The 26,209-nt window shown below is 45.8% G+C and overlaps 1 protein-coding gene across 2 annotated transcripts in view; it reads left to right on the forward strand.

Annotated features, from left to right (window-relative positions):
* RUBCN (rubicon autophagy regulator) overlaps positions 1 to 21,332 on the forward strand; it is a 58,493-nt gene extending 37,161 nt beyond the window's left edge. For both annotated transcript variants that reach the window (XM_077290214.1, XM_077290213.1), the window contains 12 exons: positions 19 to 134; positions 3,260 to 3,455; positions 4,053 to 4,154; positions 7,710 to 7,758; positions 12,005 to 12,137; positions 14,489 to 14,634; positions 14,721 to 14,785; positions 15,222 to 15,460; positions 15,554 to 15,615; positions 15,705 to 15,858; positions 17,934 to 18,024; positions 18,227 to 21,332. In XM_077290214.1, coding sequence (XP_077146329.1) covers positions 19 to 134; positions 3,260 to 3,455; positions 4,053 to 4,154; positions 7,710 to 7,758; positions 12,005 to 12,137; positions 14,489 to 14,634; positions 14,721 to 14,785; positions 15,222 to 15,460; positions 15,554 to 15,615; positions 15,705 to 15,858; positions 17,934 to 18,024; positions 18,227 to 18,387 — 1,514 coding nt within the window. In that variant the 3' untranslated portion in view covers positions 18,388 to 21,332. The remainder of the gene's footprint in view (positions 1 to 18; positions 135 to 3,259; positions 3,456 to 4,052; positions 4,155 to 7,709; positions 7,759 to 12,004; positions 12,138 to 14,488; positions 14,635 to 14,720; positions 14,786 to 15,221; positions 15,461 to 15,553; positions 15,616 to 15,704; positions 15,859 to 17,933; positions 18,025 to 18,226) is intronic.
* The last annotated feature ends 4,877 nt before the right edge of the window (positions 21,333 to 26,209 follow it).

The raw sequence follows: 26,209 nt of genomic DNA on the forward strand, positions 1-26,209 counted from the left end.
AATCCTTCTTTCTTACAGACAGCACCCAGTACTTGAATGCCCCAGACGGGATATTTCGGAGGCCTTCAGAAGGACAGTCATTAATCAGTTATCTCTCTGAGCAGGATTTTGGGAGCTGCGCTGACTTAGAGAAGGTACGGCAGGAATCTGGGTGACCCTGCTCTATAAGGCTATGTTCACACTGGGCTTTTTTGCGACGTTTTTTGTGTTTTTTAATGCTAATGTTCTACTGCATTTGACAGTACCAGCTATGGCTATAAGATTTCAGAAATCTCATGCAAACAGCTTGTAGTTTTTTTTGGTTTTTTTTGTCATCAGTATTTTGTGTTTTGCCGCATTTTTTGGACATAACGCCGAAAGAAGTGACATGCTCTTTATCAGTGTTTTTCACCCATTGAATTGAGTTGAAAAAAAGCATAAAAAAGCAACTAAACCTGTTTTTTTGCAGCAGATTCTTTCCTGCCAAGCATTCAGGTTTTGCTGCAGGAAAAAAAAAACTCCCAGTGTGAACTTAGCGTGTCCATTATCACTCTGTGGCAGCGCCTATATTGTTTTGTAGGAGCTCTGTATATTTAAAGGGATTGTCTTGTAAGGCTTTTTATTACAGGAAAATGTTTTTTTTTAACTCTGTTAGTCAGTCATTAGAAAAAGTAATAAAAATTGAGTCCTCAGTGGTTGATACCTTTTTAATAAATAACTGAAAAGATATATAGCAAGCATTGATGACTACTTAGTACATTATACCTGATGAAGACACCTATCTGCCCCCACAAGGCATCACCATCACAACCATGGACAAGGCCTCAGCAGACAATAAAACATTAATATAAATTTCATCAATATTTACCGCCACAACTGTTTCTCCCCTTCCCACATTGTTAGTTCTGCTCATGTCACTTGCCTTATTACGGCACTATTGTATGTCCTGCAGCATATAATTGTGTCTGTTCAGACTTAGACTGTGCCTGACGAATAGACCTGAGTAGTTACGAAACGTTGCCAGTTTACATCACCTATTCACTTGGCCATTAAAAGGTATAAACAACTAAGAGCTCTTTATTATTTGTATAATTTATTTCTAAAGCTTTTTAATTGTAAAAATGGCCAAATCAACACATTGTACAACTTTACAGCACTTGCAGGATTTTTTAAATAGAATTACTCGCTCTCACCTGTTTACTCTCTCATCCGCCTTATTTCCTCCCCTAGAAGAGGATGCACATTTAGCATGTCACCATATGAGTGGAGGATGGACATTTAGCTTGTCACCATATGAGTGGAGGATGGACATTTAGCCTGGGCCATCTGAGTGGAGGATGGACATTTAGCTTGTCGCCGTATGAGTGGAGGATGGACATTTAGCCTGGCGCCGTATGAGTGTAGGATGGATATTTAGCCTGGCGCCGTATGAGTGTAGGATGGATATTTAGCCTGGTGACACATGAGTGGAGGATGGACATTTAGCCTGGTGACACATGAGTGGAGGATGGACATTTAGCCTGGTGACACATGAGTGGAGGATGGACATTTAGCCTGGGCCATATGAGTAGAGGATGGACATTTAGCCTGGTGACACATGAGTAGAGGATGGACATTTAGCCTGGTGACACATGAGTAGAGGATGGACATTTAGCCTGGCACCGTATGAGTGGAGGATGGACATTTAGCCTGGGCCATATGAGTAGAGGATGGACATTTAGCCTGGTGACACATGAGTAGAGGATGGACATTTAGCCTGGTGACACATGAGTAGAGGATGGACATTTAGCCTGGCACCGTATGAGTGGAGGATGGACATTTAGCCTGGGCCATATGAGTAGAGGATGGACATTTAGCCTGGTGACACATGAGTAGAGGATGGACATTTAGCCTGGTGACACATGAGTGGAGGATGGACATTTAGCCTGGCACCGTATGAGTGGAGGATGGACATTTAGCCTGGGCCATATGAGTAGAGGATGGACATTTAGCCTGGTGACACATGAGTGGAGGATGGACATTTAGCCTGGCACCGTATGAGTGTAGGATGGACATGTAGCTTGGTGACACGAGTGGAGGATGGACATTTAGCCTGGTGACACATGAGTGGAGGATGGACATTTAGCCTGGTGACACATGAGTGGAGGATAGACATTTAGCCTGGGCCATATGAGTAGAGGATGGACATTTAGCCTGGTGACACGAGTGGAGGATGGACATTTAGAATGGTGACACATGAGTGGAGGATGGACATTTAGCCTGGGCCATATGAGTAGAGGATGGACATTTAGCCTGGTGACACATGAGTGGAGGATGGACATTTAGCCTGGCACCGTATGAGTGGAGGATGGACATTTAGCCTGGTGACACATGAGTGGAGGATGGACATTTAGCCTGGGCCATATGAGTAGAGGATGGACATTTAGCCTGGTGACACATGAGTGGAGGATGGACATTTAGCCTGGTGACACATGAGTGGAGGATGGACATTTAGAATGGTGACACATGAGTGGAGGATGGACATTTAGCCTGGTGACACATGAGTGGAGGATGGACATTTAGCCTGGTGACACATGAGTGGAGGATGGACATTTAGCCTGGTGACACATGAGTGGAGGATGGACATTTAGCCTGGGCCATATGCGTAGAGGATGGACATTTAGCCTGGTGACACATGAGTGGAGGATGGACATTTAGCCTGGCGCCGTATGAGTGGAGGATGGACATTTAGCCTGGTGACACATGAGTGGAGGATGGACATTTAGCCTGGTGACACATGAGTGGAGGATGGACATTTAGCCTGGTGACACGAGTGGAGGATGGACATTTAGGCTGGCGCCGTATGAGTGTAGGATGAATATTTAGCCTGGCGCCGTATGAGTGTAGGATGGACATTTAGCCTGGCACCGTATGAGTGGAGGATGGACATTTAGAATGGTGACACATGAGTGGAGGATGGACATTTAGCCTGGCGCTGTATGAGTGGAGGATGGACATTTAGCCTGGTGACACATGACTGCCATGTGACCACTGCAGGTGGTACTGTCTCAGAAGAAGCGGGAGGGAAGGAAGCTGCACCCGCAGAGTACAGGGTATGCACCTTATTACTGACCAGCTGGTAGACCTAGCCAAGGACACCCAGCCAGTATTGGCAGATAACCTACCACCCAAACATGTATTTAAGTATGGAGACTTATTACAGGTGATGTCTGGGGTGAGATGACGCCTTTTAATTCATTAGGCAGACCATTATCTTACACAAGCTGTTCTCTTGGTACAGGAGAATGCCCACTTCAGCATTTCCGAGTCTCTGATTGCGGCTATTGAGCTGATGAAATGTAACATGAGGATCCGTCAGCTGCAGGAGGAGGAAGAAGACAGTGACCGGGAGATCCGAGAACTAAAAAAGAAGATCCGTCTGCGCCGTCAACAGATCCGAACTGGGAAGATGCCCAGTAACGATGAGCCGTCGAGCAGTAAGTAACAGCCGGTTTACATGGCCATTATGAAGGTGCGGTACCGGGCCTCCTGCCGAAGTGTTCTCACCATACAAACTTGCCTAATGCTGACTTACTACATGCAGTTATGCCTGCGTGAACAATTGTTAGCTATAATGTGGTTTTAGGAAAATCTTTCTAGATGTATTAAAATGTTTCCATGTAAACACGTGTAAGAAGCGTAAGATAGTGACCGCTGTCAGATCTGACAATAGTCTGGGTGCATTTACACTGGACGGTTGTCAGGAATGATCTGTTCCTTGGAACTTGCAGGTGAAATGACCATTCCAAAGATCATTGTTCTCAGCAGCACATCATCCTGTGTAAACAGGATGTGCTGAGAACAATAACTGCCTGTGCACAGAATGATCTATTATTGATTGTTCTGTGCTCATCATAAGCACGGACAGCCTGTCTGGTATTAAAGATCAGCAAGTGTAGGTGGTGGTGTAACGGTGACCGTTTTGTAGTGTAAGCCCACCCTTATCTAAGTCGGGGCTGTACATGCGTGTTATCCTGCTGGTAAATGAATGTAAAAATCTAAAATCCGACTTTCCCAATGATTGTGTGTTCCAGGCTTTAATGTGACGGACAGCAGTTCCCAGATGAGTTCGCAGGACTCCACACATCCGTCCGATGCTGGCTCTGTAGATGAGATGCCTCCAACTGAAGTCAGAGGTAAATAGTCAGCAAATACAGCAGGATAAAACTGCTCCCCAGTACTACAGCAGGATTGAAATGGGTTCTCCGACAGGTAAAAAAAAACAAACTGCGAGGATGCTTTTAACCCCTCAAGACCGGAGGTATTTCCATTTTTGCGTTTCCATTTTTTGCTCCCCTTCTTCCCACGGGGATAATTTTTTTTATTTTTCCATCATTATGGCCATGTGGGGGCTTGTTTTTTATGGGATGAAATGTACTTTTGAATGGCACCATTGATTTTTACCATATCGTGTACTGGAAAACGGGAAAAAAATTCCAAGTGCCGTGAAATTGCAAAAGGGCAATTCCACAATTGTTTTTTTGGATCTTTTTTGACCATGTTCACTAAATGCTAAAACTGACTTGCCATTATGATTCTCCAGGTCACTATGAGTTCACAGACACCAAACAGGTCTAGGTGTTTATTTTTATTTACCGTATTTTGCGGATTATTAGACACACCGGATTATAAAACGCAACCCAAATTTTGAGGAGATAAATGGGAAATTTTTTTATTTTTTTATTTTTTTTAAATAAATTGGTGGTGCTTCTTATAATCCATGCGTCTTATTGCTTGCCGGGGGTGGTGGCTGCGGTGAAGCAGGGTCCCAGGGTCGCTGCTGGAGGAGGAAAGAGTGGAGCGTTGTTGCAGGCCATAGGCTGAGAGGAGGGGGTTATCAGACATGCGGGTGGGGGCTCTGCCGACATTTTGTGAAAGCCCAGAGCCCTCGCAGATACATGGTTTCTAGTGATGAGCGAGTGTACTCGTTGCTCAGGTTTTCTCAAACACGCTCGGGTGACTGCTCGGAGATTTAGGTTTCATCACCACAGCTGAATGACTTACAGCTACTACCCAGGCAGAGTACATGTACATGTGGGGGGTTGCCTGGTTGCTAGGGAATCCCCACATGTTATCAAGCAGGCTAGTAGCTGTAAATCATTCAGCTGCCGAGATGAAAACTAAATCTCCGAGCAGTCATAAATACTCGGAGACCACCCGAGCAACGAGTACACTCGCTCATCACTAATGGTTTCCTTTGCAGGGGACTCTGGGAAAATGGCTGCCGGAGGCAGCGCATGCGCAGATGGAGATCTCAGCACCGAGATCTCGGGAGATGAGACCTCAGCTCTGAAATCTCATCTTCTGAGATCTTGGTGCCGAGATGTCCATCTGCGCATGCACCTCCCCGGCAGCCATTTTCCCGGAGTCCACCTCAAAGGAAACCATGTAACTGCGGGGCTCTGGGCTTTTACAAAATGTCGGCAGAGCCCCCGCAGCACCGAGCACCCGCAGAGGCGCGCCGCATGTCCGAAAACCCCCTCATCCCAGCCTGCGGCCTGCAACAATGCTCCACTATTTCCTCCTCCAGCAGCGACCCTGGGACCCTGCTCCACCACGGCCAGTAAGGTACATCCGCATTATAAGTTCAACCCCCATTTTCCCCACCAATCTTGGGGGGAAAAAAGTGCGTCTTATAATCTGAAAAAAAAATCTGACGTTTGTAAAATTAAAAAATAAGACACCATTTTTTTTACTTGCTTCAATAGTCCTGTAGAATGCAAGACCGCAAAGACAGGGTCCTCTCCCCTCTGTGCCAGTCTGTCATTGTAAACTTGTTTACTGTAAATGATATCTATAACTGTACGTAACCCCTTTCTCATGTACAGCACCATGGAATTAATGGTGCTATATAAATTAATAATAATAATCTCCATGGGAGACTAGAAGCTGCGATCACCCGATCCCTTCCTCTGCCAGCAGCCCAGCTCTATGTAGCAGAAATGCTAACTTGCTATTAGGCTATTAGAGCCAATCGCTGCGACACTCATAGCTATCCGGCTATGACAACCACAGGGGTCTCCTGCAGACCCCGGGTTGTCATGTCAACCCATCTGCAACCCGCGGTCATGTGACACGGGCGCCGATGGGCGGGGTGAATGACTCGCTTGCTGCACGTGCATGTTAAATGCCGCTGTCAGAGTTTGACAGTGGCATTTAACATGTTAACAGCTGCGGGTGGATTGCGATCAGATCAGCTGTCCTGTGTCGAAAAAGGTGCGGGCTCATCGCTGGAACCCGCACCAAACAGGGGGGGCGAAGTCTGCAGTCTGTGACCCCCCAGCGCACGCACCGTCCTATAGAGCGTTCTGTGTGGTTGGGTACTGACCGGCGATGCCATGTGTCATTCTGTATTCATAGTCGAGTACCTTCTGCTCCCATCACACTGAGCACTTTACAATCTCTTTTTTTAATTTTTTTCAATCTAATCAAACGTGTGGCTAAACTGCATGGCTGATTAACGCCATTATGGTGCAATCTGGCTGTGGCTTTCCTAGACTGAGTTAAACCTGAGATTTGGACTAAAGCTAAAGTGCACTTTGTTCCCAGGGATGATTCTGATTGTGCGGCTACATGCTCACATCCATGTTTACCTTTAAATCCCTGAGAAATGGACCTTTTTTCTTTCACACCACATCCACTGTACATCTGTTTTTTTTTTTCTCATCCATTTTTTAAAAACTGAAGTTGCTAAACTGAGCTTTTATTTATACTCTCCAAGACAGACTAGGAGACAAAGTGCAGGTGGGGTCATATCTGTGAAATCGGATCTGGAGGTTTGGGTTGTGTACGCACCACCACTAAAACCGCCTGAGCCTGCTGCAGATCCACGAGGGAATAGAGCATAGGCGATGGAAAAATCAGATGGGTTACTTAATAATAATGACGGATGCTAATCGAAATAGTAAGTGGTTTATTCATCAGCGCGATTCGCAGCATACAGCTTCCTCATCAGGACAGCTTTCATTTCATGAAGATTCTGTATGCTTCCAAACACGTTGATGGATAAACCACTTACTATTTAGATTGCCATCCGTCATTCTTCTTCCTCCGGCAGCGCCGAAGTAACCCATCAGTGTTCTCCATTGCCTATACTTTGTTTATACACCGACTCCTAACAATAGATCCGTGAACAAGTTTGGAACGTTGCAGTGCAATGTCTGTCTGCTGTGTTTCATCTGTTTTATGTATATTTAATGGCCGAGTCTGATCAGCAAAGCAGATGAGAACAGGACCTGCTGAGTTCCACAGAACGGACATGGAGCCAGTTTTAAAACTGATGTATGGATCAGTGAAGCTCTATGGATCCGTGTGCTGGCCAAGAAAAAAACAGACCGCGCTAGGACATGGTACATTGCTGTGTAATTGTAGCCTTACTCCTCAGCTGAAGCTTATGGCCCGCTTTACTCACATCAATATCTGGACCTGCCAAGCCCTAAGGCTAGTATTGTATGCTGTGGCTGCCCAATATGGGGGACAAAGTCTACACAGTTCTGCTGGTAAATTGGGGCGTCCCCTTCTGTCCTGCAGCCTTCGACCACTTCATGTGAGTGCAGTTTGGCTGCGTACGACTGTTATGGCGTCACTCTTGAAATTACACACATTCTTAAAGTGCATTTATTTCCATAGGCCTATACTGTCAGCTGGATAATATACTGCATTTATCATTGTGGTTTTCTCCTCTTATCCAGATGCCAATATTAAGAAGTCCTCAATCTGTCAGCAAAGCGCCGAGTCCATGTGAGTATGAATTCCCAAAATGTATCATACATATTAGTACTAGTATACAAAATAGACACACAGCCAATACTAAATAACTCCTCTGAGCAGAATTAGTATATAGTAATCAATATTTATTAAACATATATACAAAAAATACAATTAATTAAGTTAACCGCAGAGACAAATATCCTGGTGATATTTAATTAGTAAATCAATGTGCTTCCTTATAACACTTACTCTATGGTTAGAGAGATCTCAGAATATATATTAAAAATGTAATGTAGCCCACAGAGAAATGTATGGGATTAGCTAGTAAAATAAGTTATCAACCTGACACAAGGAATAAGACAATGATAAATCTATGTATATGTGTATCTCACAGCAATGTCTCCCCCTAGTGGGGTGGTTAAAAAACACCAGTGTACCTGAGCAATGATGCTACACTTGTCAGAAAAGGGAATACTAAAATCCCACATCCTAGATATCACTAAATGAAATATTCCAGTTACAAATCTTTATTCATTACATACTGGAATGCGTTGAGAACAATAAAGCATAAAAATGATCAATGTAAATCACAACTAATATCCCACGGAGGTCTGAATTTGGAACCATGCTCAAAATCAAAGTGGAAAATTAAGTTACAGGCTGATCCAACTTCAGTGGAAATGCCTCAAGACAAGGAAATGATGCTCAGTAGTGTGTGTGGCCACCATGTGCCTGTATGACCTCCCTACAAAGCCTGGGCATGCTCCTGATGAGGCGGCGGATGGTCTCCTGAGGGATCTCCTCCCAGACCTGGACTAAAGCATCCGCCAACTCCTGGACAGTCTGTGGTGCAACGTGACGGTGGATGGTGCTAGACATGATGTCCCAGATGTGTTCAATCAGATTCAGGTCTGGGGAACGGGCGGGCCAGTCCATAGCTTCAATACCTTAATCTTGCAGGAACTGCTGACACACTCCAGCCACATGAGGTCTGGCATTGTCCTGCATTAGGAGGAGCCCAGGGCCAACCACACCAGCATATGGTCTCACAAGGGGTCTGAGGATCTCATCTCGGTACCTAATGGCAGTCAGGCTACCTCTGGTGAGCACATGGAGGGCTGTGCGGCCCTTCAAAGAAATGCCACCCCACACTATTACTGACCCACTGCCAAACTGGTCATGCTGGAGGATATTGCAGGCAGCAGAACCTTCTCCACGACGTCTCAAGACTGCTCAGCGTGAGCCTGCTCTTATCTTATTTGGGGTTCCTCTCCCACGTCCATATACAGGTTGGTGTCCTTTTGTGTCTCCTCATGTCTATTTAGCCCCCAGGCTTCTACATGTCAGGGTCTTTTGCCATTCATTATGGATTGGTACATGGCTTTATTTGTATTGGCTCTGGCACTGCTCCACCTGTTCCTCTTTGCACAAAAGAGGAGGTAACGGTCCTGCTCCTGGGTTGTTTCCATCCTACTGCCCCCCTCCACGTCTCCTGATGTACTGGCCTGTCTCCTGGTATCTGCTCCATTCTTTGGACACTGTGCTTACAGACACAGCTACCCTTCTTGTCACAGCTCACATTGATGTGCCATCCTGGATGAGCTGCACTACCTGAGCCACTTCTGTGGGTTGTAGACACCACCTCATCCTACTGTACAGAACCTCTAGGAGTGAGAACAATGACAAAATGCAAAAGTGACCAAAGCAGCCAAAAAGGATGAGAACAGAGAAAATGGTCTGTGGTCGCCCCCTGCAGAACCACTCCTGCGTAGGGGTTGTTTTGCTAATTACCTATCATTTCTACCTGTTTTCTGTTCTATTTGCACAACAGCAGGAGAAATTGATTCACAATTGGTGTTGCTTCATAACTGGACAGATTGATTTCACAGAAGTGTGATTGACTTGGAGTTACATTGTGTTGTTTACATGTTCCCTTTATTGTTTCTTAGCAGTGTATATAGACACACAGATTCAATGGAGTTCATAGTAGATCCAACAGATGTACATTAATATAAGTGCAATGATTGATTTCCAATAATATGTTAATAGCATACAGACACAACTGAAAGCTGAATCAGAATTGGAACCATGAAAGAAGATACTGAGCATAAAAGGAAAAAAATAAACACACAGTAGTTACCACCGAACTCCCTGATTTGCGTTTCGCACTATGGCTTCTTCTTCTTCTATTTTTACCTTTTATGCTCATTATCCTCTTCTATAGTTGCAATACTTATTTAGCATTTGGTGCCTGGATTCTATTAACATATTATTGTACTTATGTTAATATACATCTGTTGGATCATTGCTTAGGTACACTGGTGTTTTTTTTAACCACCCCACTAGGGGGAGACATTACTGTGAGATACACATTTACATAGATTTATCATTGTATTATTCCTTGTGTCAGATTGATAACTTATTTTACTAGCTAATCCCATACATTTCTCTGTGTGCTATATTATAGTTTTAACATACACTATGTTCCAAATTATTATGCAAATGACATTTTTCTCGGCTTTTCCTAAATGGTTGGTGCAAATGACAGTCAGTCTAATAAAAGTAATCACCCGTTGAAGTATACATCGAATTTTATTGAAGAAACCTCCCAATGATAACAGTATAATTTCCAAAATGAATAAAAACTTAAAATGCACTGTTCCAAATTATTAGGCACAGTAGAATTTCCAAACATTTGATGTTTTAAAGAACTGAAAATGCTCATTTGTGGAATTTGCAGCTTTAGGAGGTCACATTCACTGAAAAAAAAGCTATTTAACTCCAAAACATCCTAACAGGCCAAGTTACATGTTAACATAGGAACCCTTCTTTGATATCACCTTCACAATTCTTGCATCCATTGAACTTGTGAGTTTGTGGAGAGTTTCTGCTTGTATTTCTTTGCATGAAGTCAGAATAGCCTCCCAGAGCTGCTGTTTTGATGTGAACTGCCTCCCACCCTCATAGATCTTTTGCTTGATGATACTCCAAAGTTTCTATAGGGTTGAGGTCAGGGGAAGATGGTGGCCACACCATGAGTTTATCTCCTTTTATGTCCATAGCAGCCAATGATTCAGAGGTATTCTTTGCAGCATGAGATGGGGCATTGTCATGCATGAAGATGATTTTGCTCCTGAAGGCACATTGCTGCTTTTTATACCATGGAGGAAAGTTGTCAGTCAGAAACTCTTATGTACTTTGCAGAGGTCATTTTCACACCTTCAGGAACCTTAAAGGGCCCTACCAGCTGTTTCTCCATGATTCCGGCCCAAAACATGACTCCTCCACCTCCTTGCTGTCGTTGCAGCCTTGTTGGGACATGGTGGCCATCCACCAACCATCCACTACTCCATCCATCTGGACCATCCAGGGTTGCTCGACACTTATCAGTAAACAAGACTGTTTGGAAATTAGTCTTCATGTATGTGTGGGCCCAATGCAACCATTTTTGCTTGTGAACACTGTTTAAGGGTGGCCGAATAGTAGGTTTATGCACCACAGCAAGCCTTTGAAGGATCCTACACCTTGAGGTTTGAGGGACTCCAGAGGCACCAGCAACTTCAAATATCTGTTTGCTGCTTTGTAATGGCTTTTTAGCAGCTGCTCTCTTAATCAGATGAACTTGCCTGGCAGAAATCTTCCTCATTATGCCTTTATCAGCACAAACACATCTGTGCTCAGATACAGCCACAAATCTCTTTACAGTACGATGATCACGCATAAGTTTTTGGGAAATTTCTAATGTTTTCACCCCTTCACCAAGGCATTGCACTATTTGATGCTTTTAAGCAGCAGAGAGATCCTTTTTCTTTCCCATGTTACTTGAAAACTGTGACCTGCTTAATAATGTGGAACATCATTTTTAAGTAGTTTTCCTTTAATTAGAATCACCTGGAAAACTAATTATCACGTGTTTAAGATTGATTTCAGTGATCCATTGAGCCCTGAGACACAATACCATCCATGAGTTTATTTGAAAAACAAAATAATAAAATCTTTATCACACTTAAATCCAATTTGCATAATAATTTGAAACAGAGTGTAGGTTTTGAGCTAGCTCTAGCCATAGAGTGAGTGTTATAAGGAAGCACATTGATTTACTAATTAAACCTCACCAAATTGGCTGTTTCCATGTGAGTATAAGTGGTGATTGTTAAATGACTAAAGATACGAGACTTGGAACAAGTGTATGCAATACTTCTGAAATAAATCGTTCAGACCATAAACCTTTTAATGCCCAAGACCTATATTGATTTCCTCTTTCATTTACTCTCAGATCTTACTCCTTCCTTCACTCCAATTCTGCTGAAGCCGTGGCCATGGGCCTACTGAAACAGTTTGAGGGCATGCAGCTGCCCGCGGCCTCTGAGCTGGACTGGCTGGTTCCAGAACATGATGCTCCTCAGAAGGTAAGGATTAAAAGCCCTGGAGATCCCTCGCATAAAGTAAACTACCAAATACATCATAGCCACAAGAAATGAACTCTGTCTTGCCTATAACCTCACTATATAGACTCCAGCACATCAGGGAGACCTATAGGGGAAAGAAATATATAACTGTAATTGGTTGATGTGCTACGTATTAAATGTTATTCATGACTGTGAAATGTGACTTGCATTTCTTGTGACCTTATCAAGTACTTTGTGGAATTATGGCATATCATTGGTATAGTTTGTACTTGCCCCCACCTGTTGGGAGTCCAGTCCTTCATTTTTGATTTTGGCTCCCTGAAAACTTTAAAAAAAAAATTTTTTGATAGAAAACAGAGGCTTGTATGTGCCAGGATGTAGCAGATACAGCGGTGTATGACATGCCAGGATGTAGCAGATACAGCATTGTATGACGTGCCAGGATGTAGCAGATATAGTGGTGTATGACGTGCCAGGATCTAGCAGATACAGCGGTGTATGACGTGCCAGGAACTAGCAGATACAGCGGTGTATGACGTGCCAGGATCTAGCAGATACAGCGGTGTATGACGTGCCAGGAACTAGCAGATACAGCGGTGTATGACGTGCCAGGATCTAGCAGATACAGTATTGTATGACGTGCCAGGATCTAGCAGATACAGCGGTGTATGACGTGCCAGGATCTAGCAGATACAGCGGTGTATGACGTGCCAGGATCTAGCAGATACAGCGGTGTATGATGTGCCAGGATTGAGCAGAAACAGCGGTGTATGACGTGCCAGGATCTAGCAGATAAAGCGGTGTATGACGTGCCAGGATCTAGCAGATACAGCGGTGCATGACGTGCCAGGATCTAGCAGATACAGCATTGTATGACGTGCCAGGATCTAGCAGAAACAGCGGTGCATGACGTGCCAGGATCTAGCAGAAACAGCGGTGCATGACGTGCCAGGATCTAGCAGATACAGCGGTGCATGACATGCCAGGATCTAGCAGATACAGCATTGTATGACGTGCCAGGATCTAGCAGAAACAGCGGTGTATGACGTGCCAGGATCTAGCAGATAAAGCGGTGTATGACGTGCCAGGATCTAGCAGATACAGCATTGTATGATGTGCCAAGATCTAGCAGATACAGCGGTGCATGACGTGCCAGGATCTAGCAGATACAGCGGTGCATGACGTGCCAGGATCTAGCAGATACAGCATTGTATGACGTGCCAGGATCTAGCAGATAAAGCGGTGTATGACGTGCCAGGATCTAGCAGATACAGCATTGTATGATGTGCCAGGATCTAGCAGATACTGCGGTGCATGACGTGCCAGGATCTAGCAGATACAGCATTGTATGACGTGCCAGGATCTAGCAGAAACAGCGGTGTATGACGAGCCAGGATCTAGCAGATAAAGCGGTGTATGACGTGCCAGGATCTAGCCGATACAGGGGTGTATGACGTGCCAGGATCTAGCAGATACAGCATTGTATGACGTGCCAGGAACTAGCCGATATAGCTATGTATGACGTGCCAGGAACTAGCAGATAAAGCGGTGTATGACGTGACGTTCCAGGATCTAGCAGATACAGCATTGTATGACGTGCCAGGACCTAGCAGATACAGCGGTGCATGGCGTGCCAGGATCTAACAGATACAGCGGTGTGTGACGTGCCAGGATCTAGCAGATACAGCATTGTATGACGTGCCAGGATCTAGCAGATACAGCGGTGTATGACGTGCCAGGATCTAGCAGATACAGCGGTGTATGACGTGCCAGGATCTAGCAGATACAGCGGTGTATGACGTGCCAGGATCTAGCAGATACAGCGGTGTATGACGTGCCAGGATCTAGCAGATACAGCGGTGTATGATGTGCCAGGATCTAGCAGATACATCGGTGTATGACGTGCCAGGATCTAGCAGATACAGCTGTGCATGACGTGCCAGGATCTAGCAGATACAGCTGTGTATGGCGTGCCAGGATCTAGCAGATACAGCGGTGTATGGCGTGCCAGGATCTAGCAGATACAGCGGTGTATGACGTGCCAGGATCTAGCAGATACAGCGGTGTATGACGTGCCAGGATGTAGCAGATACTGCGGTGCATGACGTGCCAGGATCTAGCAGATACAGCGGTGTATGACGTGCCAGGATCTAGCAGATACAGCGGTGTATGATGTGCCAGGATCTAGCAGATACAGCGGTGTATGACGTGCCAGGATCTAGCCGATACAGCGGTTCTTATGGAGGTATAAGTTTGGTGAACCTCTTAGATCTGATGTGGAATGAGCTTCTTCATTGCGCTGCGTATGAATAGTCTTGTTCTGTATTAAGAAGTGCTGCTCCTTGCTTTAGCTCCTGCCAATCCCGGATTCCATGCCAATTTCACCGGATGATGGAGAACATGCTGACATCTATAAGTTACGAATTCGTGTTCGTGGCAATTTGGAATGGGCACCTCCAAGGCCACAGATCATCTTCAATATCCACACAGCTCCTACGTAATTTACAAATTGTAGATAGCCTAGAAAATTAGAGTGGTCTTTACCCTGTGCCATCCCTCACATCTGGTGTTCTATTTTACCAGGAAAAAAGTGGCAGTCACAAAGCAGAATTACAGATGTGCTGGCTGCGGCATTAGAATTGAGCCTGGTAAGTGGCATGTAATGTCCCTACCTTTTTATTTGGATCTGTTGGTCAACTACAACATTTCTAGGAAAGTCTTATGGCCTCCATACACTTTAGACTAATGTCGGCCCAACCAACCAATATCGAGGGGTTTGACTGACCATCCATTGTGTATGGAGGCACCAACCAACTGAAGGTTGGGAGTGATGTCATTCATATATGCTCAATTTCGGACTATTGATGGCATTGTTCTTCTGGAGAACACAACAGCGATTGAAGCTGAACAAGGACCGCTCTGTTTGGGAGAGCCGGCTGAGATGGCTGTCGGCAGAACAATCAGTTGAAGCATCGTTTAGCCGAGAGTCATCTAATGTGTATGGGGGCCTTAATGATTCGCTACTATTGGTGCCATATAGGTGGTATAGTGGAGGTGTGTAATTCTCTCTATTGATCCCAACAGATTACATTAAAAGGCTCCGGTACTGTGAGTACCTGGGTAAGTATTTCTGCCAGTGTTGCCATGAGAATGCCCAGTCTGTTATCCCTGGCAGAATTTTACGAAAATGGGACTTCAGCAGATATTATGTCAGTAACTTCTCCAAAGACCTTCTCACCAAGATCTGGAGCGACCCACTCTTTAATCTGCAGGATATCAACAATGCAATGTACAAGAAGGTGAAGGCTCTGGAGCAAGTCCGGGTAGGTGGCCATTGCTAACTTGTATGCAGAACCTTTAGCCCAGGGGTAGTTTTCCCATCCCCGTTAATAAGGCTTTTCATTGATTGTTTACAGCTATTACGAATACAACTGGTTCACCTGAAAAACATGTTTAAAACCTGTAGACTGGCCAAAGGGTGAGTCCACAATTCTACTCTTCAGTGCTGAATGCGGGAACATAAGAAAAGACGATTAATACCTTTTCTGAATCTCCCTCCCATCACAGTATACTGGAGTCATATGACAGTGTCCCAGGACATCTGACTGAAGACTTACAGCTCTTCTCCTTGAACGACCTTATGGCCATAAAGAAGGGAGAACTGGTGCCACGGCTGAAGGAGTTAGTGAGACTCGGAACGTTACATGTGGATAAATGCATGGTAAACACTTATGACTTCTAAGATGAGCCATACCTTATAGAGGGGCTGTCAACTTCTTCTGCTTTGCTCAGTGGAAATGAAAGGCTAAGGCTACGTTCACATTTGCGTTGTGCGCCGCTGGGTCGGCGACGCAACGCAAACAAAACCGCAACAAAACGCACGCTAAAACGCTGCGTTTTGCGACGCATGCGTCCTTTTTTACCGAAAGTTGGACGCAAAAAAAAATGCAACTTGTTGCGTTCTCTGCGCCCAACGCTTGCGGCCATGCGTCGCAAAACGCAGCACAACGCATGTCCATGCGCCCCCATGTTAAATATAGGGGCGCATGACGCATGCGGTGACGCTGCGGCGCCGAACGCTAATGTGAACGTAGACTAAGGATGTATTTACATTATGCCATCTACGGCGTTAAATGATCGCCGATCAGTACATATTTGCCAACCTGCTTTCTTTCAATTATATCTTTTAAACAGTCAAGTTGCATTTAAAGGGCTTGTCTGGTTTTCTAATAAATCTGCAGTTCACTCTGTTTGAGTGAATAGTTATGAATCCTGACAGCATGCTGAGCTCACACTCAGGATTCACTGATTTTGCTGGTGAGAGCAGGTTGTCGTGTGATTTGCATACTTTTAGTCGCATTCAGACCAGACGTGTGTGGCTTCGCTCACTAAAAGTGAATTGAGCACGTCTAGTCTGCACGTGACTGGAAGTATGCAAATCCCATACATGTGATCACATGACCATACCGGTGAATACTGACAGTGTGCGCACTGCGGAAGACTGAACAACCCCTTTAATATTCACACAGCATGATCAACAATAGATCTCAGTGCCATAGGCTGCCATTGTTTATATTGGATGATGTGCAATCCCAAAGATCATTTCACTTGATAGAGGAGTGCTTTGCTTGGTGCACGATTACCGGGAAAAGAGAGTTCCTAGGGGCACTCATTCCTGATCATCGTGCAGTGTGAAGGCACCTAAAGACTTCTCTCTGATGACTGCCGTACTACAGTTTGCCTAGCATTCTCCTCACATAGAAGTGATCTGCCTCACCTCCAGGTTCTGCACAAGTCTGATTTTAAGTCAGTCCCACTTAGCAATTATGAGGAAATCCAAGAATTACAAAACCCCCTCCCCCCACTGGAAACAGTATGGCATATAACACGTCTAATCTATGTGCATTAAGAAGGAGTTTTACCAATGTGGGGGGAAAAGAGGTGCCAGGGTAATCCAATTATTCAGGATCTTATCCTTAGATGATCCTTTAATAGATTAACTGTCAGATTTCTTTTGATAACCCTCTCCTATTGCTAGGAACATGGGCTTTAAAGCTCGCCTCCAAAGCAACTTAGTAATGCATTTAGTAATCTCTTTATGTAGTGTTTGATATTTTTCACTTTTCTGTATGCCTGTGGCTAGAGTCAAGCCTGCAGAAGGTACTATATGTCCAGAGATGGTGGACGGTTGGGTTTGACCTTGTGTCTCTGTGAAGGTGCTTGCAACTCTTGAGATCATGGCCGGAGAACGTGCTGTGTGGGTGCTCGCAGGGCTGTGACTGGAGGCTCCTGAGATCTCCACAAAACACGATGGAGGGCATGGAAGTCTAATTTAGCAGTCTAGGGCAACCTCATCGCATACCTCACTTAGCCCACATATTATGTACTGTATTAGGATATATATGGTAGGCATGCACAAAAATGTACATTAAGGACTTGTTTAAATAAGGTGTTTATGCCAGAATTCTGCAAAATGGGTGGTGCATTGGAGGGACAGTGCGGTACAAATCCTGCCCATTTAATTAATGAGAAGGTACACCACTCTCGTTGCGCAACTTACTCCAGAAAGCTACTCCAGTTCCTGCGGGGACACGTAGCACTTATAAGATGTGCCGATTTATTAAGTGGCATGTGCCTCTTAATGAACTGGGAGCATCTTACTCATGCACGTCTATTATTAAGAGTGGTATGTACAACGGTGGTCTTAATGTATGAGCCCCTTAGTGTTTAATGATTTGTTAAAGAAAAGTATTTTTGTAATGTATTAACCCATTGTCTGCTTAACTTGCTCACCAGTTGTGCCAAGCAAAAGGGTTCATATGTGAATTCTGTCAAGGTGAAGACATCATCTTCCCTTTTGAATTGGCAAAATGCCGAAGATGTGAAGGTATGTGGCTATCAGATGGATGCCAGTATATGTGCAAAAAGCATGTATCTTTTCTGTGTGAGAATAAACTCTGTACATCCTTTCTTGACCTGGAGATCTAGATTTTTCTCTACTTTATAGATGATCATTTGGTTTTTGATTGATGAAGTTCACTGTTGGCTGATGAATAACCACATTATAAATCTTTCTTGTCACTTTACAGACTGTAAGGCCTGTTATCATAAGTCTTGTTTTCGATCGGACCACTGCCCAAAGTGTGAACGGTTGAGGGTGAGGAGGGATCAGATGGCCAGACAAAGCCTCGAGTCATACAACTCTGAACAGGAAGAAAAGGAAACCTCTCAGGAGAAGGAAGCTGACTGATGTGACTGTCACAAGCAGAGGCATAATCGAGAGTAGGAAACCAGCTGCATCCTAAATCCCTAGGCCTTGTAAGAATCTCATCAGCGACATTCCACTGCGGATCAGGCTTTGTGAAAAGATCCCCCCACAAGAGTTGACATTTCCAGTTATAGGCTTCTCATCATCCATTTTGAAAAAAATTGCTGTTGGATAGTTCATCTCTGGCTTTGGGACCACCGATATCCAAACTGATTACTTCATGGAATGCTACCGCCCATTGGACAGTTTTTTATGTAGTTAGAAAAACTTGTGTCAATGAAGGACGGAAACGTTTTCTCGAGGGTACAGAGAGATCTACAACTTGACGTGTAAACCTTCAAGTAGATTTCTGGACACAGATGTGACCAAAACATCCATAGCATTCTAGTAGGCAGGTTCAGGACAATACACCAGTGTTCATATCCTTTCTTGATATGTTAGCCTCCTATAAGAAGTGCTTTATCTCTAGAAGCTCTGTATTCTTCCAGGGCGTAACTAGAAAGAATGCCATCTCGGTCGCAACTGGTAACTAGGCGTTCAAATTTTTGCTATTTGTCTGGGCAGCGGCCACAAATGCAGAAAGTTTAGGTATTATGTAATCCTAGTTGCCTTTGACTGTCCCTTCCCTTACTGCTTTTCCAGTTTACCTAAGACATTGCCTAAGCCTGGTTGCAAATCTTGTGGCACCATTATATATACTTAGCTGAGGAGGAATAACAAGAAGCGTTGATTAACCATTTTTTTTTCCAGACAGTGATCTAACGTGATAGAACTGGCATTACCCTTATGTCCTCGGGTCACGAGAGTGTCCCACTGTATTGCACTAATGTACTAACTGATTGTATGCCTAGCTCCAGTATTGATGTGTTAAGTGTTTAGCGTCGTGTCTCTTCCAGTATATTTCATGTTATTTAAGTATATGCACTTCTTCATGAATATCTAAAGGTGATTATTTAGCTGGAGCCTCGCCGAGGATGGCCTGTATGTACGTGACCTACCGGTCAAATGTATGAGGGGTAGAGTGTGCCGAATTGGTTCTATGTGATGGCAGCTCTCGGATGCTATCCTATGCACTTTCTCCTGCCTGCACGTGAGCTGGACTAACTGTTGGCATGAAGGCGTCAGTGCAGAATGATGGATCCTTCACATATACATTATACACTGAGGAGCTGTGATCATCTCTGTAGTCTACAACCTTCCACAAGACAAAGGCCGAGTGCTGGATGACATGGTGGCATCTCTCGTATGAAGGCTATAGTGCCTGCAGTCTTTATCCATTAAACAGGTAATACTCAGAGGCATCCCCCCAGTACCTGCAAAATGGACTAAGGTTATGTTCGCAGTGGTTGGGTATACAGTGTATTTTCCATTACATATTACAGTACCAGCGTGTTATGATTTTCTAAAGTCACATCCACACACTGCGGAGAAAAATTGCAGAGTAAAGTGATCCGCACTGAGAACTTCACACACATCCCGCCAATTTATGCCAACATTTTTCACAGCGGGTTTCACCTTTTGTAAATCTGTATTATCTGCACCAGTCTCTAATTTCACCCAATTCTTACTAGAGTTTGTTTAATGGATATATATTAGTTTTCCATATGAATAAGTAGAGGATTGAAAGTTGTTTTAACTTTTCAGCCAGATTTTTTTTTTTTCTTTTGACTCGTTGCTTGTGTTTGGGCGTAGGATACTTCTTCAAAGTGTTTGAAAGTGGGTCTTGTGTGGATTTGTTAAAATCAAAATCGGCTTCAAAATCCACGTAAAAAACATCTGTGAACCTACTGCCCAGGGGACTTTTATCTAGTGTGGCCAAATTTGCTACAGCTACATGCATGTGCAGTATATGTCCTTTTTTGCCAAGAATCGCAAGTAAATTTCCAGAGGAAAGTAGGAAAAATGTCTGAGATAGGATACAAATAATCTGCATTGTATCCAATAACTTTTAAAGGGTAATTCAGAATAAAAAGGAGCAATGTTTCCTTATCCGTAGGGAATAAGGCTTTAGCTCTGTTCTTTATATAGGGGTGGTGTGCATGCTTGGCCTTCACTCAAATCATTGGGACTCCTTAAGAAAGCGGAGCTCAGCACTTGGTTATTTCCAGAAGTCCAATAGACAATAGATGGAGCAAAAGTCTACCATGAACACCTGGGGGTCCCAGCGATGAGAGGGTTGTCCTCTATCCTAGGGGATAACGTGATTTTTTCTGGAGTTATCCTTTAAGATCCTACAGGTTTATTTTTCAGCACTTTCCTACAATGATTGAAATCCACAGCAATCTATAAGGTAGATTTGAAGTTCTGTGCTGATGTTTGTCCATTGCATGTGAATTCTAAATTCTAAACACTAAAGCCACGTTCACATGTTCAGTATTTGGTCAGTTTTTTACATCAGTATTTGTCAGCCAAAACCAGGAGTGGAACAGTCAGAGGAAAACTATAATAGAAGCACGTCACAACATACTGACCAAATACTGAACATGTGAAGGTGACCTAAGTGGTGCCGCATGCTACTGCTGTCTATAAGAAGGCTGCCTAATGGAGACTGCAAAGCTGATAGTCCCATCATTGTATTAGTCAGTCGTTGCTTCCCTTTTCTTTTTTTTTTCTTTTGTATGTGACTACCTTTTCGACTTGTAATAGTAGATTTTTTGCTGCATAGCAAGTTGGTTATTCCAGAGATGACGAGTGTTAATGGGTATTTTGGGTGGGTTGCCTTATCACTATCTATACACTCCAATCACAATTTTGCACTGCTGCTCCAGGCTCCAGCTAAATAAATCAGCACCTTGGTCATGAAGGCGACGAATTCAAATCTTAACACTGTAAAAATATGATGTAAATACTAATTGGTCCAATTGTATAATGCTTCTAGTCCACTGCACAGAATGATTGGAAAATAAATCCGTCCTGAATTAATATTTTTGATTAAGTCCTTTTGTAGTCACTGAAATATGCAAAAACGTGTGTTAAGTAATGGATTAAAGGGAATCTGTCTATAAGATCAACCCTCCTAAGCCGTCTATATGGGCATTGGGGTCATAGGAAGGTGAATAAAACGATGTCTTGATATCAGTAATGCAATGATGTATACCAGAGAAAGCCATGCCTTACTTAAAGGGAACATGTCACCCCCCCCAGGGCCTATTAAAGTAAAAGAGCCACCTTCAGCAGCACTAAGGCTGCATTCTGTGAAGGTGGCTCTTATGTTTGTTATCCCTAGGAACGCTGAAATAATGAGTTTTATAAATTTCCCGCCATACCTCTATTGAGTATGTTTTCTCCCCCTGACTGAACTGCCTCGCAGCCATCCCATCATCCCGCTCTGGCCTCCGGGCACCGCCTCCTTTCTTTCTCGTGACATCACCGGCGCCTGCGCTCTGCAATCAGTTCCCGGGCATGCGCTGTGTGCGCTGCCCGGGAACTTACATCAGGTGATGTAAGGATATCGTGCCTGCGTGTAGCGGAGACCCCAGATCCCACCCCGCAGTGTGTTATGATGTATTCACACTGCAGGGCTGGGAATTTAGCGCCTGTGCAGTGGAGCGGGTCACCGTGCTCCTCGATAGAAATGTTGAAGTTTCGCGAGATTTCACAAATCTCGCGAGACATCGGCACTATCTTCAATGGAGCTCGTTGACCCGCTCCACCTGATGTAAGTTCCCGGGCAGCGCGTACAGTGTCACGAGAAAGAGAGGAGGCGGCGCCGGGAGGCCAGAGGGGGATGATGAACGACTGCGAGGTTGAGTCGGGGGGAGCAAACATACCTCTCTGACTCAATAGAGGTATGGCGGGAAATTTCTAAAACTCATTTTCTCCTACGCCTCATTGGGGGACACAGGACCATGGGTGTTATGCTGCTTGCCACTAGGAGGACACTAAGTAAACACAAAGAGTTAACTCCTCCTCTGCAGTATACACCCCTTGACTGGCCAGTAACGACTCAGTTCTTGCTTAGTGTCTGTAGGAGGCACTTGGGTCTGTTCAGACCCCACCATTTATTATTTTATTTTTTATTTTCTGTAAATTTTTATTTTTTATCTAACGGAGTGAAGGGAGCGACGGACTCCTTTCCAGGGTCCGCTCTCCCCCGAACCATCAACAGGCGAGCACGGCGAGTATACCTCCCCGTTCCTCTCCTGCGACGTATGGGGCACGGCTAACCTAAACCCAGGGCGACTGTTCCTACTCGGTCCCGATCTCCCCCATTATAGGAGGGCGAGCACATAGAGTATACCTCTCATGTGCATCTCCCGGGCTCCACCGCACTCAAGCCCTCACCTCGGCGTCTTGTAGTCCCCACGGTAGCCTTAAGTCCCCTGCGGCAGGCACATCTGCACGGTGGCACAGCCATAAGTTCCCTACGGCAGGCACATACGACGCTCTCCATCCCCCGGCACAGGGAGGACAGATTGAGCTGGAGGCCGCACCGAGGCTCGGTGAGTAGTCCCTTCCTCACGCTGCAGCGTTGGAGGATGCGGTCCGGGTCCCTGGGGAGAGGCACCGCTGTTTGGTGCAGCGGTGATCGTTTGGCGCTAAACCGCGCCCGCAGGCGCATGCCGCCGGCAGCCTGCAAATTAAGTCCCCGGCTTTTCAGCCGGACTAGGCCGCGTTTGTAATTCCCGCCCACCGCTGGAGCCCCGCCCACCGCTCAGGCGCTTCTCGTTCTGGACGAGAACAGCCCTGCAAATCTCGGCCGCCATCTTGGGTCTCCTCTCCTGCGTGGGATTCTGCAGCAAACGCTTCCTCTTCCTCCCTGGGGACACCGACACAGGACCGTGGGTAAGCTGCCCTTTCCTATAGGGAAACGCTTAACCCCTTCTCTGCATCCACATCCCGGCTAGTGCAGTATTTTGGAGGCACAGACATACACTATGTCTCAATCTAAGGAGGCAAAAAGGGGCAACAAAAAGCACACTGTATTTTTTACCGCATGTGCCACTTGCAATTCTTCTTTGCCACGTGCCCACAATACCCCTTTGTGCCAGAACTGTGACCCGGCCTGTGTGCAGCCGCCTTCTGCCGCCACCAATGTCGCCACCGATCCCGCTGAGCCTAACCCTCCTGAGTGGGCCGCGTCCCTGTCACGTTCAATGGAGTCCTTGGTCAAGGCATTGGACTCTTTACGAGGGTCCTCCTTAAGCCAGAACTCACCTCCGTCGGCTGCGACGGAATCTGGCGACGGTGCGGGGCCGTCCGACCACAGGGGGCGTGCCGTTCTACGGGACTCTCGGGGGTCCAGGAAAAGGACCCTTCCCTCATCTCCCGTACATGCTCGAGCTTCAGCTTCTGCGAGCTCATCTTCTCGCTCCCCCTCCCCTGAGGGTCGCAGCGTACAGGACACAGTATACGAGTCGGAGGAATCTTTAACCCAAGACTCCTCTATCGGTCAAGAGACACTTGACTCCCTTATTGAGGCAGTCAACAAAACATTAATGGTGGACGACGAATCTGTTTCCTCTCAGGAACACGTGGTATCTTTTAAAAAGACTAAACGCGTCCAAAAGATATTTGCTAATCACCCTGAGTTTCAGGACATTATCCAAAAACACAGGGAGCACCCGGAAAAGCGTTTTACGGCTCAAAAAGCCACGGAAGCTAAATATCCTTTCTCAAAGGATCTGGTGAAAGAGTTGCTTCTCTCTCCTTCTGTAGATCCTGCCATATCGCGACTCGCATCTAAAACAGTCTTATCCCTGTCAGACGGTTCATCAGTCAAAAATCCTTCTGACCGCCAAATTGATTTTTTGGCTCGCTCAGTCTTTGAAGTCTCAGGAGCAGCTCTCCTTCCATCTTTTGCAGCTATCTGGGTAGCTAAAGCAATGGTGGCCTGGGCAGAGGTGTTAACCTCTACCGTCCATGGCAGTAATCTTCCCCCAGAGACGGCCAGACTAGCTAACCAGATAGCTCAGGCCGGAGATTTCGTTGTCAACACTTCCATAGATGCGGCTAATTGCGCAGCGCAAGCGGCTGCAAACGCAATTTCCATCAGGAGGGCATTATGGCTCCGCGATTGGTGAGCAGATTCTGCTTCCAAAAAGTCGCTGACTTCTCTACCTTACCAAGCGGGCCGTTTATTTGGGGAGAAACTAGACCAGATCATTTCTGAGGCTACCGGAGGGAAGAGTAAATTTCTTCCCCAGCAAAAACCGGCCCGGCCTTTTCGGAATCAACAGCAGTTTTGATTCCGGTCCTTTCGTAACAACTCCAGTTGGTCCTCCTCCTCCCCTGGTTCGGGACGACGGGAAAACAGAACTTCCCAGGTCTCATACAGACCAAACCGTTCCTGGAAACCCAGACCGAGACTGTCTGCCCCTAAGCCGTCCGCATCCCTTAAACCTTCTACACAATGACTCGTTGGCGTGTCCGGCGGACACCGACAAAGTAGGCGGACGCCTTCTTTCGTTCCGTCAAAACTGTCTCTCGGTCGTTCACGACGAGTGAGTCAGAGAGCTCGTGTCTTCCGGATACAAAATTGAGTTTTCTTCCATCCCCCTTCCGCGCTTCTTCCAGTCTTCTCCCCCCAAAGCAAGGGCATCACATCTTCTTCAAGCCATACAGGCCCTTCAAAGGGACGGTGTCATTGTTCCGGTCCCTCGAGACCAAAGGTTCAAGGGGTTTTAATCCAACCTTTTTGTGGTCCCAAAGAAGGACGGGGCCTTACGGCCCATACTGGACCTCAAACTGCTAAACAAGTTTGTACGGGTCCGACACTTCAGGATGGACTCGCTCCATTCTGTTGTCGCGTCCCTGGAAAAAGGAGAGTTCCTTGCATCCATAGACATCAAGGATGCTTATCTACATAATCCAATTTTTCCCTCTCATCAGCAGTTCCTGCGCTTTGCAATCCAAGAAGAACACTTCCAGTTTGTGGCCTTGCCCTTCGGACTTGCCACCGCCCCCAGAGTCTTCACAAAGGTCATGGCGGCTGTCATGGACATTCTTCATGCTCGGGGAGTGGTAGTCCTGCCCTATCTGGACGACCTATTAATCAAAGGTCCGTCCCAGTCTGCCTGCGAGGAGTCGGTAAGCATCACCGTGGATTCTCTTTCTCGCCTGGGTTGGAAGATCAACTTCGAGAAATCATCTCCAGTGCCGGCTCAGCAAATCTGCTTCCTGGGCATGATCTTGGACTCTTCCCGCGGGTTAGTCATTCTCCCTCCGGAGAAGGTCTTATCCTTACAACAGGGAGCGTGCAAGCTCTCCCGCCCAGTCCTTCACTCCATTCGCTTCGCAATGCGCATCCCCGGGAAAATGGTTGCGGCAATGGAAGCCGTTCCGTTTGCGCAGTTCCATCTCCGTCCCTTGCAACAGGCGCTCCTGTTAGCCTGGGACAGGAGCCCGGTTTTCCTCGACCGTCGTTTTCGCCTGCCCCCACAGGTCAGGCAGACTCTCAGGTGGTGGACGCTACAGTCCTCCCTGAACCAAGGGAAGTCCTTTCTTCCAGTGCACTGGTTAGTGGTGACCACCGATGCCAGCCTTTTGGGCTGGGCGCAGTTTTCAATCACCACACGGCACAGGGTCGTTGGTCCACAAGAGAGTCGCGTCTCCCAATCAATATCTTGGAAATTCGAGCGATCACTCTTGCCTTGCGCAACTTTTACCACCTTCTCGCAGGCCATCCCATCAGAATTCAATCCGACAATGCCACAGCCGTGGCGTACATCAACCGACAAGGGGGAACCCGCAGCAGGTCAGCCATGCGCGAAGTCTCCCACATTCTGCGCTGGGCCGAGACCAATCACTCGCTCATCTCAGTGATCCACATACCGTGAGTGGAGAATTGGGAAGCAGATTTCCT

This window comes from Ranitomeya variabilis, chromosome 2, assembly GCF_051348905.1.
Source record: "Ranitomeya variabilis isolate aRanVar5 chromosome 2, aRanVar5.hap1, whole genome shotgun sequence".
In the NCBI taxonomy this organism is placed as follows: domain Eukaryota; kingdom Metazoa; phylum Chordata; class Amphibia; order Anura; family Dendrobatidae; genus Ranitomeya; species Ranitomeya variabilis.